The sequence below is a fragment of the Salvia miltiorrhiza genome, unplaced genomic scaffold (genome assembly GCF_028751815.1).
Source record: "Salvia miltiorrhiza cultivar Shanhuang (shh) unplaced genomic scaffold, IMPLAD_Smil_shh original_scaffold_438, whole genome shotgun sequence".
Taxonomy (NCBI): domain Eukaryota; kingdom Viridiplantae; phylum Streptophyta; class Magnoliopsida; order Lamiales; family Lamiaceae; genus Salvia; species Salvia miltiorrhiza.
Window position 1 is genome coordinate 121,942 of NW_026651547.1, and position 17,825 is coordinate 139,766.

The 17,825-nt window shown below is 37.3% G+C and overlaps 4 protein-coding genes across 4 annotated transcripts; 3 read left to right on the top strand and 1 right to left on the bottom strand.

The window, feature by feature from the left end:
* Nucleotides 1-1,254: 1,254 nt before the first annotated feature.
* LOC131004583 (protein SOB FIVE-LIKE 1-like) lies at nt 1,255-1,632 on the top strand. Its single transcript, XM_057931287.1, has one exon. It carries the CDS (start codon nt 1,255-1,257, stop codon nt 1,630-1,632), a length of 378 nt encoding a protein of 125 aa, XP_057787270.1.
* Nucleotides 1,633-2,904: 1,272 nt separating this feature from the next.
* On the bottom strand, nt 2,905-3,814 carry LOC131004594 (RING-H2 finger protein ATL78-like). Its single transcript, XM_057931299.1, has one exon. The coding sequence runs from the start codon at nt 3,718-3,720 to the stop codon at nt 3,133-3,135; it is 588 nt and encodes a 195-aa protein (XP_057787282.1). The 5' UTR covers nt 3,721-3,814; the 3' UTR covers nt 2,905-3,132.
* A 6,186-nt stretch (nt 3,815-10,000) lies between these two features.
* LOC131004584 (uncharacterized) lies at nt 10,001-10,552 on the top strand. The gene has a single exon (XM_057931288.1). The coding sequence runs from the start codon at nt 10,001-10,003 to the stop codon at nt 10,550-10,552; it is 552 nt and encodes a 183-aa protein (XP_057787271.1).
* A 5,400-nt stretch (nt 10,553-15,952) lies between these two features.
* LOC131004585 (uncharacterized) lies at nt 15,953-16,607 on the top strand. Its single transcript, XM_057931289.1, has 2 exons — nt 15,953-16,228; nt 16,344-16,607. The coding sequence occupies exons 1-2, from the start codon at nt 15,953-15,955 to the stop codon at nt 16,605-16,607; spliced, it is 540 nt and encodes a 179-aa protein (XP_057787272.1).
* Nucleotides 16,608-17,825: the final 1,218 nt, after the last annotated feature.

Below are 17,825 nucleotides of genomic sequence, written 5' to 3' on the forward strand. Positions count from 1 at the left end.
TTCCACGTGAAGATGTTGCTGATGAAATAAGGCACAGATGGATACAGCATCACCATCCCCAAACAAGCCCTAGTCGCCATAATTATGCGACAACTACACACAGATCATAATTACTCGATTGGGTATCAAATTCTCCAAGACGCAGCAGATGTTCGATGAAAATCCCAAGAGAAGAGAAACACTGTGCTTAATCATGATTTTGGGGGAAATTTTGTTTTGCAAGGGGCCAAGAATGATCCAAAGATGGAGCCCAGGAGAGGCAAGTTGAAGAATGCCGAAACAGGCAAGAGGAATGTAAAGGGGCCTCAGTTGTCTGAAATCCAAACAGAGAATAAGCCAAGTGATGTAAAAAATTGGTAGGGAACCATGGCAGAATAGCAACAAGCCAATAGGTAAGGCCACCAGATATCCCCATTGAGGTAACATGATGCCTAATAATCTTGATTACTTGTTGTGATATTAATCAATATTTGTTCCTAATTTATGCCTAAATCTTGAATATTGGTCGTGAAAATTCGGGGATTGGAAAGCAAATTTAATGAAATAAAAATTGAATCTTGGTGTTTTAGGAGGAGAGCGACAGCAGCAAAAAAAGGGGGTGAGAAAATGAGCGTGTATGCGACTACATATCCAATTTAAGCCTGTACAAGAAGCCAAAAACACAGTTGGATTGAGTGTGTAATTCACATGAAAGGCTGCTCTTGGTTGATGGCAAGACAGAAATTAAAGGTGTTTGATAAATAAAAATGGTTGTAAACCAAAAGAGGGCCTCATGGAGCTATATGCTATCATTGGGTTTATACATTCTTTGCCATTTGTGTGAGTGGGCCTTATCTGTATCCTCATTTCAAAAGCAGCTTTATATTTATGAAGCAGACAGGGGAGTAAGTAAAGAATAGGGAGATTTCCGGGCATGAGGTGTTATGAGTGTGCAAACAAAGTATCTTCCAATTTAAAAGAGGTCTAAACCTCTGGCCCTGTCTGTGTGAGAGAGAGAGAAGAGCTATGTTTTTATAAGTGAGGTTAGTTCACCTGTAAAGTGGCTCCTGGTAATAAAGGCCAGAGAATTTATTGTGCAGAGACAGCTAAGCAGTACCTTTCCCCTCTCCAATGATGAAGCTGGTTTTGTTGCATGAAGGAGTCAATAGATAAAGGGGGCCATAGCCAGTCAAGAAGATTGCGGATTGCCCAATTCCAAATTCAAGATATTCAATTCTCTCCATAAATATATTGCCTTGTTGCTGCTCAGCTGAAATGGATCCTCCTAAAATAGGCAGCGAGGAATGCAGCAGCAGCGAATCCGGCTGGACGACATACATAGCCTCACCCGACCTCGAGCACGACTATGCTGATCACAACGAAGACGAAGATGATGAGGACGACGCCACCATAGCCCGGAAAGGGTTAAAAAAAGTCGAGCAACAAGAAGCAGCAGCGGATAGCGATGACTCCATGGCTTCCGATGCATCCTCTGGTCCTAGCGATCAATATGGATATCTCGGGAGAAGCCACCATGCAGGGACCAATAATCAAAGAAACTCGGCTGCCAAGAAACACCAAGGGAAGAAGAAACAGATAAAACAAGAAAAGGACAAATCGCCCAACACTGCAGGAAGATTGAAGAAATTTTAGCCCCACTTGTGTCAAGGTATATCCCAGGAAATATGCATACAGTTTTGTACTTGTTGATTCCATGTTTAATGCAATATCATGTATAAAAAAATGGGTAAGTTGAACAGCTTTTTTCTGGGATTTTTTTTCGGTTTATGATATGGTCTCACTTGTAAAGTTACGGAGAATGCATACACTTTATCATGATTTTGAGGCTTTTCTGCTGAACCTATTCCATCCTTGATTACAGAAACCTTATTTTTCTGTCAGGCATATAAGAATATGTTGTTTGGTCTGTTTTTTAAATCATGCCATTGCCAGGTTCAGAGAGATTAGAAAAGTGGGAATAAAAATAGAGATTCACCTCAACCTCCTCATGGAATGTTGACTTGGTTAATAAATCAAAGACAGATGTGCAAGAAAGTGAAACTCCAACAATTTAGTAAAGACAGATGGGAAAACACAGGGTGTTTTTGTCCTTACATGGTCTGAAATGGAGTGGGTGCACTTTAAACATATGGACTAGTATTATTGAAGACAGATATAAACAAATGAATTTACAACTTATATTGTTAAGATGAATACATTCATTGGAGCTCAGAAGAAGAAGAAGAATTAGTTTTGAAGATCTCACACATTCCAAATCCCAGATGTGAATGTGCACTGGAAAAACGACGATTGTATTAGAGTTACACGTCACGATCTCACACATTCCAAACTCGGATGTGGACTTGCACTAGATAAACTACGACCACATTTGACTCACCACAAACGCATATCTTTAGCTTTCAAGCCAAATAGGCAGAGGGGAAGAAGGCCAAATCCCAAAACATTGACGTCTTTGTGAAGATAAAATAAATGAGGAGAGATATCGAGAAGGTATATACTCCCTCCGTCCCACAATCTTGACACGTTTTGATTCGACACGAGAATTAAAGAGTTGTAGATTAGTGTTTTAAGTGTGTAGTTAATAAAATATAAAAGTGATAAAGTAGGACAGTGAAGGTAATAAAAATGATAAAGTAGGGAAGAGAGAGTAATAAAAGTGATAAAGTAGGAGAGAGAATGTAATAATTATTACCCAAAATGAAAACGTGTCAAAACTCGTGGGATGACCTAAAAAGGAAAACGTGTCAAGATTTGTGGGACGGAAGGAAGGAGTAATTTTTTTTATTATAAATGGTACAATTCAAAAAAGAAGGGAGGGAGTAAGACTTTGTAGCTATTGCAACTTGAATCACCCAATCAAACGGCCGCAGCCAGCAATACCAGAAAAGACAAACACAATAGCAGTAATTAAGAAACAACAGTAACTATGCACTAAAGTTTAGAACCATATATATACACTTTAATTTGGACTACACTGATTTTTGTCCCCATCAAAAACCTAGTGCATAATGCTGCAACTTTCCACCTAAATACCACTAACCACCAAAAAAAGAAAAAGAAAAAAGTTTTAAGTAAAATTGATAAACCAATCTACAATATGACACAATTTGTACAGGAGAGATACATTTGCATCTAGGTGGCATGATTCCGAATGAAAGCTTCGGGTTGCAGAGGCTCAATCCTGAGAAGAAGGTGGTGAGGCGGAGAAGAAGAGAGTCCGACAATCTTCTCACAAGTTTGAATGAGGCAGTGCCTGCAGGTGGGGCAGGAGGAGTGCGAGCCGAGCCATTTATCAATGCAGCGGACATGGAAGCCGTGGTGGCACTTGGGCAGCACCCTGACCCGCTCCCCGGCGGCGAAGTCGGAGATGCAGATGGCGCACTCGGAGTCCAGCTTCAGCTCGGCTGCGTAGCTGACGATGGGGAATGTCTTCAAGGCCTTCTTTTTAATCCCGGTGTTGGCGAGGCGGGCGGCGGGGGCGGGGGCGTCGGTGGAGACGAGGTTGGAGCAGCGCAGAGCGCAGCGGATGATGGAGTTGAGGCCGAGGGAGCAGATCAAGGCGCAGAGGAGGACGGAGAGCACCATCACCACGTTCGCGTCGAAGTTGCTGTTGTCTCTCGGCACCTCAGCCGCTGACGGCGTCGGGGCTGACGGCGGGGAGAGGAACAGAGGGTTCAGGAGCAGCCTTCTTGAATGATACACAGTAGCAGAAACACCCATTTTTTGCTTTGGTTTTTTTGATTTGGGATTTTTATTTTTGGATTTGGAGTTGGATGCATGTTTTTATACTGGGGGGAAAAGGTCACCTTGGTGGGATGCAACTTTTGGGGATTTTGATAATGTTTGTAATTTAATAATTTGCCTCAACCGGTCGTTGTCATGCTTTTCTCAATTATTCCATTTCAATAGCTTTTTTATTTTATTTTTTTCTCCAAAGGGAAATCATTCATATGTGATGGTATCATTATATATGGATGTATATTAAGCCTACAACACAAGTACAGTGATTCATTAATTTTGTGTAGCTTATGTAATGGAAGATTAAGTGGGAAAAGGCAAATCTTAGCCCAGTAGGAATATATGAATAAGTAGGGATCTCAATGCAGCCCGAAACCCGTGGGCCGACCCGAATAACCCGACAAAATTAGAGGGTTAGGGTTGAAAAATCGCAACCCGAAAAAACCTCCAGCCCGATTAGCCCGCACCCGACTAATCCGGAACCCGATAGGACTAGCCCGAAAACCCGATGGACTGGCCCGGTGGGCTGACAGAATTGTGATTGATAGATGCATCTAGTTACAACTTCTGCTATGTTTAGATCTATGATATTTGCTTAAATATATATATGTAGCCTCATTACAAAAAGTGAAATTAAATAGTTAGAATATATATGTATGTGTGTGTCACTCTGTGTGCAATCTCATTAAAAAAAGTGAAATTAATTACGGATTTTTTTGTAGAAATTGATTATTAGTATCTCATTAGTTAGAAATTAATTATTAGTATCTCATTTTAAAGTGATACCAATTTTTTTTTTCTATCAATGAGAAGTGCATGGCAAATTCACTAATTATTCAGTAATAATTCATATTGATTCTAGTGCATTGATACATGTTAAATTTTACTATCTCATTTTAATATAATTTTATTTATGTAATCTTGAATATCTTATATTTTTGCATTTCATGCTTTGCTATATAATTTATATCTTTAATATCTATGTATATTTTATACATTATACATTAGATCATTAGGAATAATAAAATACAAATGATAATTTTATTTTTACGCATTTAACCTGATTAGCCCGATGGGCTAGCCCGAAACCCGAAAGTTTAGGGTTAGGGTTGAAGATTTACAACCCGAAAAAATCTCCAACCCGATTAGCCCGCACTCGACTAACCCGGAACCCGATAGGGCTAGCCTGAAAACCCGGTGGGCTGGCCCGATTGACATCCCTATGAATAAGTTCCAAGTATATAATAATTGAGGTGGTCTTAGTACAATTGAGTGTATTGTATAATCGGATTGCACCCTGACTCACATCCTGATTCGAACCGTGTAAATGATATTATTCGATTATACAAATGACACTATCTGTAATTGACACTATTCAATTATACAAATGACACTGCGTAGAAATGACACTGTGTATAATTGATACTATTCGAAAATATAAATGACACTTCTTGTAATTGACATTATAAGATTGTAAATGACACAATAATATACTAAATGACACTATAATACTTTAGAATGTTACAGTTAGGGGTGATGAACGAGTCGGGTACGGGATAACCGTATCCAAAGTTCGGGTACCCATACCCAAATCCAAACGGTATTTGGTTACCGTTTAAATGAGATGGTTATATGGATCGTTTAAACGTGTAACCAAAATACCATAAAAAAATAGCTATGTTAGAGGGTAGTCATTTAGTAGAATTTATTTAATCAATTCACATTCACAATTCCTCGTGTGATGATTTCATGAACAAGTTAATGATTTCATTGAGTTGAGTTAATACTTTAATAGAGTTTAATAATTTATTATTGTTTGTTCAATTATATTTGACTATTTATAAGTTTATTTAATTATTAATTTTTAAATTGATACATTTCCTTCCACGTAAAGTTGTAGTTATATTATAAATATTAAATTAAATACTATATTTATATTAATAAAATTATATTTTATAATTTTAAAATTAGTTAAATCGGTTAATCGGGTATACCCGATCGATTATCGGGTATTACCCGATAACCAAAAAATTCCAATACTCATACCTATAACCGTATCATTTAACTAAATATCGGGTATCGGTTACCCGATAACCGATGAATTTTGGTTCGGCTCGGATATAACCAATACCCAATATCCAAATAAGCAGCCCTAGTTACAATATCTTTATCTTTATCTTTATATATATAAAAAGCAAAGTAAATGTAATTTCATTCAATTTGAAGGACATAATTGGAATTGAAGTGAAAATTTTATAACCCACGATTAATCAAATGTTGACTGCACAATATTTTCGTGAAAAAAGAAAAAGAAATAGTACATGTATTGTTTAGAAGTAACCGTTTTTTTTTCATTCAGTTTCCTTTTTAATTAGTGCTTCATTAAATAGATACACATACTGACAACTTTTCATTTTGGGCCAACAATTTTTTTTCATTAAATTTCTTTTATTAATCTAAAACAATCCTATTCTCTTACTCCATTTTATTATAAAAAAAAGGTACACAATATGCATCTTACATAAAAATTCTTTATCTGTATATATGTATAAAAAGAAAAGTAAATATAATTAAATTCAATTACAAAGATATAATTGGAAATCAAGGAAAAAAATTATAATCATAAATTCATAATCTCCTCTAAATTAGCCGACGAATAGTTTGCTGCAAAACCACTATCTCTAAACAAACTCAATTACTCAAACTCTAAGAATTAATAAATTGCCAGGAACTGTTCTCCATCTCTAAGAATTAATTAATAATATTGAATGATTGCCTCATAAATTAATAAACCGCCAAGAATTGTTCTGCATCTCTAATGAAAATGAGATAAATAACAATATTAAATGATTGCCTAATAAATAATTAAATAAATATAAAAAAATAAATAATTGAAATCTTCTATTGCACTAATTTTGGTATATTAAATAATTTAAAGTTTAATATATTTAATTATATATATATTTTAAGTAATAATATTGAAAAAAAACTAAAATCTGTATTTCAAACTTTTTATATTTTTCTTTTTTTCCTAATTCTATTATTTTAATTTTCAATTGTGTATTTTTTTTCTATTAAAATATATCAATAGGAAATTTATTGACAAAATGAATTTTTTTAAAGACGTGAAATTTGTAAATTTCCTATCTTCTTTTCCACATTTTTTGCACACTCATTTTTTTTCTTAGCTCGATTTTCTTCACTTTTTCATAAATTTGCCGTTGAATCTAATACTCAATTCAACATTGTGCGAGTCTAAAATTATATTCACCGCGCATAGCGCGGGAGGTACACTAGTATATATAAAAAGCAAAGTAAATGTCAATAAATTTAATTTGAAGGGTAATTTTGGAATTGAATAAAATGAGTAGTTAGAAAATAAAAATGAAATTCAATAGTCACTCCACTTAAAAGATAAAAACTGCCGACAAACTAAGGAAAACAAATTAACCGCCATATTACTTTGGTGCGTAATATATTTATTTCATATTGTTTTCTTATTTTATAGATAGAATATACTATATATTTTATTTTCAAGTAATTATGTGTTAAATAAAATATGTAATGTGTATATTGAATGAAAGCCCATAAAATGACATTTAATTTGACATATAGTATGTGAAAAATAGATTTAAAATAAGAAAGTTATGATAATTTAAAGTTCTAATATATAAAATAATTTATATTTATTAAACAATAATTTTTTTCCTTCAAAAATTACTATATATTATAATTTATTTTAAGAATCACTAATTTAATAATCTCATTAATTAATTGAATAGTAAATTATTTCAAAATTATAAATTATAATTTTATATACATGAACTTCTCAAATTCTCATCCAAATGATTAATTTCTCAAACTGTATATTAAAGAAAACTAGTACGCGCGCCCGTGCGATGCACGGTTAACATCAAAATTAAATGATATTTAAAATATAAGTAAATGTAAATCATTTGTTTAAATTGGCGCCAAAAAAGAGCCGTTAGAAACTGATGTTTCATATATATATAGATAGATGTATATATATGTACTTTCTCGGTAAAATATTTATTAATGTATGTATAGATGTTATTGAATAGTAAATTATTTCAAAATTATAAATTACAATTATATGAACATTTACTTTTCCTTTTATATATATACATAGATGTTTTCTAAAATGTAGATGTTATTTTAATTTTATTAGTTATTTCTTTATTTTCATATAAAATGCATATGTTATTTTAATATATTTTTTATTTTTATTCTTTCATAAACATGTACACGTATTTTCTCAAACTATTATCCAATTAATTGATTATTATAAATATTTTCTTAAAAATATATTCAAAAAGGTGTGCACGCGCACATTTCCACCATTGACTAAGATCTGGTAAAGAGAGCATAAGCGGCGTCGTTTAGAGTATAATTAAGCACAAAACTAATAATATTACAATACTATATATTTTAATTTTCTATTAGGAAATCTCAATTGCAAAAATTATAAAAATTTAATTTTTATTTGCAAAAGTTTAAAATTAAGGTTGAATTTGCAAATAAGTATAAATTCATGATTTATTTTACAATTAACCATTATAATGCACTATTGATTTGTTCAGAATTATTTTTATTAATTAAAATATTTTTATTTTATATATTAGAACAATTATCTTAACGGGTATTAAATTAAAATAAGTTTCTATATCTTGTGATTATTGATATTTCAAAATTATCTAGACTTATCTCACTATATTTTTTGAATCTATATGTATTTGTATTTTGTTGTTTGCTATTATTTTAAATCTATAAATATTAATTTTAATTTTAATTTTAATATTATTATATTAAATTAATAATTATAAAGTGTTTTCATATATATTGTAAGGTATCGTGATAATCCTTGTGCGATTTTTTATAAAAGCAAATGATATTTTGTATAAAAATAAATGATACATTACAAATGACCTTTTTAATAACAAAATTGATATTTTTCTCTAATGCAAGTGATACTTCGCAAATGATATTTTTTATAAAAATAAATGATACTTTGTATATAAGTAAATTATATTTTTATGTATGCAAATGACACTTTGTCCAATTGACGAGGGCAGAAAGGGCAATAATGGGGGAGGAGAGGAGAGGAGAGGAGAGGAGAGGGGATGGGAAGTATTGGGTCCAATTGGACGCGAGTTTTATCCAACAACATAGCTCTCTATGACGAGAAAGTTTGTCAAAATTAAATATAAAGGCCCAAAAAAATACTTCATCGGTCCCATAAAAATATGCATAATTTTTTTTTCGTCTGTGCCATAAAAATATGCATATTCTATTTATAATAATAATTCTCCCTCTATACATCACAATTAACGTTGGACCATTTCTCCACTCACATTATACTTCACAGGATTTCTTAAAACCTGCGCCGTTCTATACTATGTATGTTTTTATGAGACGGAGGAAGTATATATGCAATGCAAGTATATTCCAAAAATTTTATATTTTACTATTTATTAATAATATATTAAATTTACAACACATACAATTTTTTAGTTACTAGCTCGATTTTCTTCATTTTTTTTTTCATAAATTTTTCGTTGAGTCTAAAACTTAACTCTACCTTACATGAGTCAAAAATCACATTCACCGCGCATAGCGCGGGAGGTAGACTAGTTATTTATATAACTGAATAATGTTAATTATAAGTAATGTTATTTGTATAATCGAATAATGTCATTTTATACGATTTGAGTCAAGATGCGGATCATGGTCTAAAGTATAAATCAATCCGATTATACGATATACGTAAATGTATCCAAAATCTTTGTGATAAAAAATTATTAGTATAAATGTATCCAAAATCTTTGTGATAAAAAATGATTAGTACCATTGGGAGAAGGGGATTGAATGGAATTGGGTGCCTACAAAAGGTATTGATTAAAATAATCAATATGCAAGAACAGTAATTCATAAATACTGAAGTCATGATGACATGATCTATATGTTTATAGTTTGACCCCTGAGCACTGAAGTGGGCTATTTACAAGAAAGAAGTAGTTCTACAATAACTGCCATATTTTAATGGGCTGTACAATTCTGGGAGTTTGGGTGGAAAAGAATATTTAACAATGTTGAGTTTGTAGAATTTGTGGATTTGTGGCTTTGTTTGTGCAGGGTGTTTATTCGACCTGGCTTGGCTGATTCTATTGCTTGGAATAGCTCGCGGACATAAATCTTCACAACAAAAGAGATGTACACAATCCTTCACAATAGCCGGCAATCCATGGAGACCACCCCGAATGCTCTTAAGGACATATGGCATAAATGCATTCCCTGCAAAGTGTCCTCCTTTGTTTGGAAAGCTCTTCAAGATAGAATTCCAACGAGAGAGAACCTGTTGAAGAGAAGAATTTTTCTCGAGAATAATTGTTACAGCTGTCCCATTTGCTCTGCTCTCTTTGAGTCTACTGATCATATTCTGATCTCGTGCGCTTACTCGAACCAGGTTTGGAAGGCCATCTATAAATGGCTGAATTTCAGCTATATCCCCCAGTCATCTATTTTGGATCACTTCTGTGAATTTGTTGAGAAAGGAGGGAATAAGGTTGGAAAAGCAATTTGCACCATGATTTGGCAATGTGCTTGTTGGAAGATTTGGAAATTCAGAAATGCCAAAGTGTTCAAAGATGAAAGCCCTAATAGTTCTAGAACGGTGGATGAAATCATTTTCTGCACGTGGAGATGGTTAAAAGCAAAGAATCCAAATCATTTTTATTACTCTTCCTTTGAGTGGATGATGGATCCTGTTAGCTGCTTTCCGACAAAAATTGCTTGAGTCTTGTTCGTTTGTTGGGTGAAGTTTTCGGGTTGGTGATTCTTTGTATTTTTTTGCGTTTTGAGATTGGTGTGTTGTTTAGTGACTGTATCTGTACTTTACTTTTTGGGGATGAGTACCGCTGGTACTCTTCCACATTTGTGTTTTTTAATGAATTTATTTACTTTTCAAAAAAAAAAAATAATGGGCTGTACAATCAAGCTGGGCCCTATCCACTCTTTGCGCAGTATAAATTGCCACGTGGAAATTAAACATTATCTCGATAAAAATCATATCAACTGGGGCCCCTTATTAATCAAGTAGGGGCATGGAAGTGTCCTCATTTTTTCGAAAAGTGAAAAGATCTAAATTTTTTTAATAAAAAAATTAAAATTTAGGAATATAATTAAAATGCCAGAGTGGAGATAACCATATGTCCAAATTTGTTGTACGATTACAATTGGTAATGGCACATGCACTTTGATGCTCAAAAAGTACAGAAAAAAAGGTTAGGTATTATTAGCACTACGATTTATTTTTAAATTTGCATCTTTGGCTTAATAATGTCATAACTTTTCCAAAGTTATGATTTGTCATTCTTTACAACTTCTGATTTTTCACATATGATTTGATCAATCGTGTTTTTTTCTTCTTCTTTTTTTCGTGACTATAAGTATGAATAAATATGATCCTTTAGGTATAGATGCATGCAGCAAAGACCCGTTTTAGTATTTAGAATTCATAATATTTACTTTTTTTAGGGGATAATATTTGCTTATTTAATTGTTTTCTTTCCCTTAGTTGGTCATAAGTTAACTAATTTTATTTAGGGTTAATTGCCCATAAAATACCAAACTTTCATCCAATTCTGGTTTTGCATACAAATTTTAAACTGTAGCGTGATAATTACTAAACTTTTGATTTTATCTAATTTTGCTACTAATCTAAATTTCGGCCAAATTTCGTCCAAATTCCATGCCAATATTAGCCCAGTCCAATCTAAAAAATGACGTGGCAATCGGAAATCCACGTAAACATTACTATATATATTTGAAGTTTTGTCTAAAACCAGTCTCCTGCATAATTCAATTCCCATAAATTAGCCTAGTCCTCACACTTCAACATAGCATCTTATCCTTTGGTCATTTTCATTTTTCTGGTGTCGCATTTGGTTTAAGCTATCAATGTAACTTTACAATAGAAGCAACACATAACACAAAAATCCAATAAATAAAATTGTTACAGTAAATTCTTTCCATAACATCATTCTTATTGAACAAAAAAAGATGGTTACATCTCCAATAATCCCAATAATATTGCTAAAAAAATCAAACACAACCAAAGACCATAAACTACAACTACACCATATCAAGACTACACCTTGGCTTTCGAGAATATCTCTAAAATTGATGATGAAGTGAAGCCATAAAAAAATCAACTCTTCTCTAGCCCTTAAACGATGGTGGCTTTGGAGATTCAGGAATTGAAAGAGAACTTACAACCCAAAGATTCAATTCGGCACCTCCGGACATCATCTGCACCGCCGCTTCACCCTCCGTCCTCCCTTTCGCCAAGCTCCATCTCCCCCTTCCGGAGCTCACACCGCCGCTCGCTACCACCGCGAACCACCAGCATCTCTTCCTCCTTGCATTGAACGCATCATCTCAAGCTCGCTGCCTCCGTTACTCCGATTCCCCCGTTCAACCACCAGAACTCCAGCTGAAGCTCCTGCGAGCTCTCTTCGCCGCCTGGCTTCTCACGGCGGCCGGAGGCCAGGCCGTGTGTCGCCGACCTCTGCTTAGACTCCTTCTTCCTCACGAATTGAAAAAGAAGATTAGAAGAGAGAAGATGTTTTGCGACTTTGGGTAGAAAAATATGCAATTTAGGGCTAAAAACGTGAATAGGGGAAAGAAAGAAAGAAAAAAATAAGTTGATTTTACTCTAAAACGACATCATTTTGGGGTTTTTGGAAAAACGACGTCATTCTCCCTAGCTTCCGACATGTTTACGTGGATTTTCGATCGCCACGTCACTTTTCAGATTGAGGTTTTAAGTTGCCATGTGAGAAATCAGAAAAAAGAAAAGGTGATGTATTATAGAGCAGATTTTAAAGGTGGTGTGCAATTCCAAAATTTGGTGAAAGTTTGTGTATTCATGGGCAATTAACCCAAAAAAAATATATTAAATTTACAATTACATTATAACTTATAGAAAATTTCATCATACATACGTTAGTTGTTGTGTCATGTGTATGACCACTCTAATCAGATACTAAAATCTTTCATAATATCCTTTAAGCTTTTTTCGAGCGCTTCAAAGCAGTATCTGTGCGTCATTGATGCCTCATCCCAAATAATAAGCTTTGTCTTCTCGAAGACTCCACTTAAATCATTATCTAGGTTGATCTTGCTGCAAGTGGAGTTTTATTGACAATCCAATGGTATATCGAGGCAATAGTAACCAAGCTATATGATGAGCCCATTTTTCGTGCTCTTTTTGTATTTGTTTTTAGGTTTAGATCAAGTCTTTTTGCATGCTTGTGTGTGTGTGATTGTGCCTAGGAGGGCATGTTTTGGGCAGAGAAAGTGTGCAGGAGGCATAAGAAGGGAACAAGCTCCATTCCGCGAAAGAGGCAAGTACCCGACTTCAAACAGAGGCACAGCCCAAGCTGAGCCCACATTGAGTACCGCGCGGGATCGGGTTGTGTTCGGGCAGGAGGCCTAGATGGGAGCCACATGAGCAGAAGACGAGGGAAAGAAGGCAAAGGAAAGGAGGCCAAGAGAGAAGTTGCAGTTGGGCACAATTGGAGTGAATAGGCACATGCGGGAGAATCTGCCCCTCGGGTCCAGAAAATGAAGGAAATCCACTTACCTTCCTTAGCCGAGATTCGTTGCCATACCGGAGGCTCTGCAGATCCTAGGGCACACCATGGAAGGAAAGAACCAACCATGCAAACCCTAGCCCAGCCGCTGCCTGTTCTGGGCCAAGCCCTAGCCCGTGCCTTCTCTATAAATATGGATGCACTACACACCCAAAGGAGTCTTCGACAGCCCTGAGAGTTGAAGTCCGACGAGTGCACTGATCCTGTTCCACCCCCTAGGCGGCCACTTTTCTTTAATAGCTACCCTTAGTTTTATGTTCATGTGTTGAGTGACTGTGAGGCAGATACACGGTCACATGCCGCTTTACTTTTCTATTTTATATTTTGTTTGTCTATGCCCGGAGTTAGTGCTGTCAAGTACTTTGCCTTTATTTTTACGTTTATGAGTAGCTAAGTTCCTTTGCCCAGTATGGGCTAGTTAAGGTTGATATGGGATAATAATAATTCGTAAGGTCAAAACGGGCACAAGATTTGTACAGTCACATTCCCGAAGCATTTGGCCTGATGCCAATACAACTTGAGCAAACACGACACTTTATCCGGCCAGTACTGTTCTGGGCACAACCAAGTTACAAGCAGCAAGTGGATCAAAGTTAGGAGAAATCTGGCTCCACATAGTGCGGCAAATGTGGGTGAGTGATAGTATGTCTTCGGACATGGCTGTTAACCATTTGGGTCCGACAAACTTCCTGTGGCAACCATATGAGAGGCACGGATGAGGACGGGATAGGATGCGCACGTGACACCTGAAAGGGGCCCATCCTATTGACGACTGTCCATAACCAAAGATGTGACCACACAATGAAAATCCTTGAACCTGTGTCCGAAAGAATTATCCCATATCACACCAAGACTATGCCCAGACCGAGTTCTTTTTATTACTAATTATTTTCTTGTGTCTTATTTTTTCAGCATTTACATATTGTCCATAAATAGATTTCAATTGTATTTTGGCCACAGACTGGCGAGTGACACCTTTGCCCAGAGACGGGCAACACCATATAAAGTTTGTGACACGAGTACTGTGATACACCGATTCCCTATGGGTTCGACCCTATTACTTGCCATTAAACTAATCTTAATTGCAGGGCATAGGAAAATATAAATATCATTTGCCGGGAGTCTCAACGACGACCTCCGACAAATTAGCGCCGTTACCGGGGAATCGGCATTATAGTATTATAGTACTTTTTTATTGATTTGGTTGTGCCCTTGTATGTTCATACTTAACCTTGCAGGTGAGAACGGAGATTTGTGGTTTGATCCTGAGATCGAGGCGAACGCAAGGCGCAGACTACGTGAGTTGCGTGGTCGAGGCAGAGGTAGAGAACGAAGAGGAGCAGCCTGAGCCCTATTCAGACCAAGGCAGACCGAGATGGCGGAAGAAAATGGTGGAGATGCACCGGAGCAGACCTTGAGGGAAATGATGTTCCCTAACAACATGAACCTGAGACCATTGGGCATAACTTTGCCCACAATCACTGACAATTGGGAGTTACGACACTCCTTCATACAGATTATGCCCAAGTTCAGCGATATGCCCGGAGAGGACCCTCAGAGGCATCTGCAGGACTTTGAGATGGTGTGCGGCACAGTCAGAGCTACTGGAAACAAGGCAGAGTACATCCGCCTCATCTCGTTCCCATTCTCCCTACAGGATGGTGCGAGGGAGTGGTTGTACACTTTGCCCACATGGAGTGTCACTTCATGGCAGGTGATGCAGCAAAAATTCTTAGAGAAATACTTCCCTGCATCGAGGATTCAGAACGCAAGAAAAAGGATAAACACCATACAGATGGGCATAGGGGAGACTTTCTATGACTAATGGGGCAGATTCAAGCAAATGTTGGCCAAATGCCCACAACATCAGATCTCTAACCAAGACCTTATCTAATACTTCGTGAATGAGATGAGACCAAATGAGAGGCTATTGGTCAATGCGGCGTGTGAAGGATCAATACTCAACAAATTGCCTAGTGAAGCTTTCAAGCTATTCGCGAAAATGGCAGAGGAATTCCGAGAAGATGGAGCAGTTGTGCCCAGAGGAAACACAACTGTGCCCCAGAACCAGAACAACTCAAAGGTGGATGAGTTGTGTGATGCACTAAAACAAATGGTGGAGATGATGAAGCCCACAATCAAGAAGCCCGTCAAGGCATGCCAGTTATGCACTGATCCCAACCATATGACGGACCAATGCCCTACCCTGTTCGAGGAAGAGCAAGTTAATTGCCTTTAGGCATAACAACAATAACGGAGGGAACTATGGGCAGCAGCAGCGATATGACTAGAATGGTCACGGATACCACCAACCATGGAGAAACCACGAGAACTTGAGGTACGGGGGTAATCACTACATTGACCCTAACCAGCCACAGAACCAACCTCCGGTTCAACAGCAGAACCAGGGCAAAGCTCCTACGATGAAAGCCATGTTCGATTACGTGCAAGAGACTCAGATGAGTGTGGCCAAGATCCTACAAGATAATGAGAAGTTCAAGCTTGAGACCAGATGAGCCATACATAATCTGAACACTCAAATGGCCGACATGCAGCAAAACTTTGCCCAGATGAACGTCAACAAGAACAATGGAGAGCTGCCCCCACAGATCGTGGTACCTAACAATAAGGCACAGGTGAACGCAGTTAACCTAAGGAGTGGCAAAACTTTGCCTGAAGTAGTGCATATGCCTGAAGAAGAGTCTGAGCCCACAGACGTTGAAGAAAAGGTGGATGAGGAGATAGAGATGGTGAAACCACCTGCCTCAGAACTAAAGAAGAAGGATGATATGCCCAAAGCCGAAGAGAAATCAAAGGTGGTCATCAAACCTCCCTTCCCAAGCTGACTGGCCAAGAACCGTGAGGCAGAGGAGATGAGCAGCCTGATCAAGATGTTCTAAAAGGTGGAGGTCAATATCCCCTTACTCACAGCATTACGCACTATGCCCAAAATGCGCCAAGTTTCTTAAGGAGATTCGTACCAAGAAGGTTATGTACACGGATGATGCGAAGTTCCATGTGGGAGAGCAGGTGTCGGCTGTACTCAAGAGGGATATGTCCACAAAGTGCGAAGATCCGAGGATGTTCTGCATACCATGCATCATTGGAGACACAAGGATCGAGCAAGCTATGCAGGACCTAGGCGCATCAATCAATGTTATGCCTTTGACCATATACCAGGAGCTGAAGATATGACCACTTAAACCTACACGAGTGGTGATCCAATTGGCGGACAGGTCAAGTATGTACCCTGAGGGCATAGTGGAGGACGTTCTTGTCAAGGTCCAAGACATTATCTTTCTAGCCGACTTCTATGTGCTCAACATGGGGGGTTCCAAGGCAAAGCCAGCAGTGATGCTTCTGGGCAGACCATTCTTCAAGATGGTTCAAACCCAGATTGACTATGCAATCGGAAAGCTAACGTGCCAATTTGATGGAGAAACTGTGACTTTCAACTTGTTCAAGGCAACTAAGCATCCCACTGATATTGAAAGCGTGGAGTTCGTTGATGTCATGGATCGAGTGGTGGACCATGCTGTTCCCTCTATGCACAGAAACAAAGAATATGACTTAGAGAACAAGATGGAATTAATGGAGGCTATGATCGGAGACTTTGAGCAGAGGAAGGCAGAGCATATGCAACCTCAAGTCCATCAACCCTTTGAGGTCACATCCTCAGGAGAGGAGGACAGGTTACTACCGTCCCTGGTCAGAGTGCCTAAGCTTGAGTTGAAGTCGCTCCCCAATCACTTGAAGTACATCTATTTGGGGGAAAATCAGACTTTTCCTGTGATCATAAGTTCAAAGCTGAGCCCAGAGCAGAATGGGAGAGTCTAGCAGGTCATCTGGAGGTACAAGGAGGCCATAGGATGGACTTTGGCCGATATCAAAGGCATAAGCCCTAATGTTTGTCAACACCACATTCTGCTGGAGGACGATGTCATGCCGGTCAGAGACCCCCAAAGGAAGCTCAACCCTATGATGAAGGATGTGGTTAAGAAGGAGATACTTAAGCTACTGGAGTTGGGGATTATCTATCCTATATCGACAGCCGTTGGGTGAGCCCAATACATGTGGTACCAAAGAAGTCTGAAATACAAGTCATAAAGAATGAAAAGCAGGAGTTGGTCGCAATCAGGCTACAAATCGGATGGCGGGTGTGTATCGATTATCATAAGCTCAACAAGGTAACTCGCAAGGACCACTTTCCTTTGCCTTTTATTGATCAAATGTTGGAAAGATTGGTCGGAAACAAGTTCTTTTGTTTCCTTGACGGATATTCGGGCTATATGCAAATATGGGTCGCATTGGAGGATAAAGACAAGACCACCTTTACGTGCCCCTTCGGCACCTTTGCCTACAAGAGGATGCCCTTTGGGCTATGCAATGCCCCGGGCACATTCCAGCGTTGCA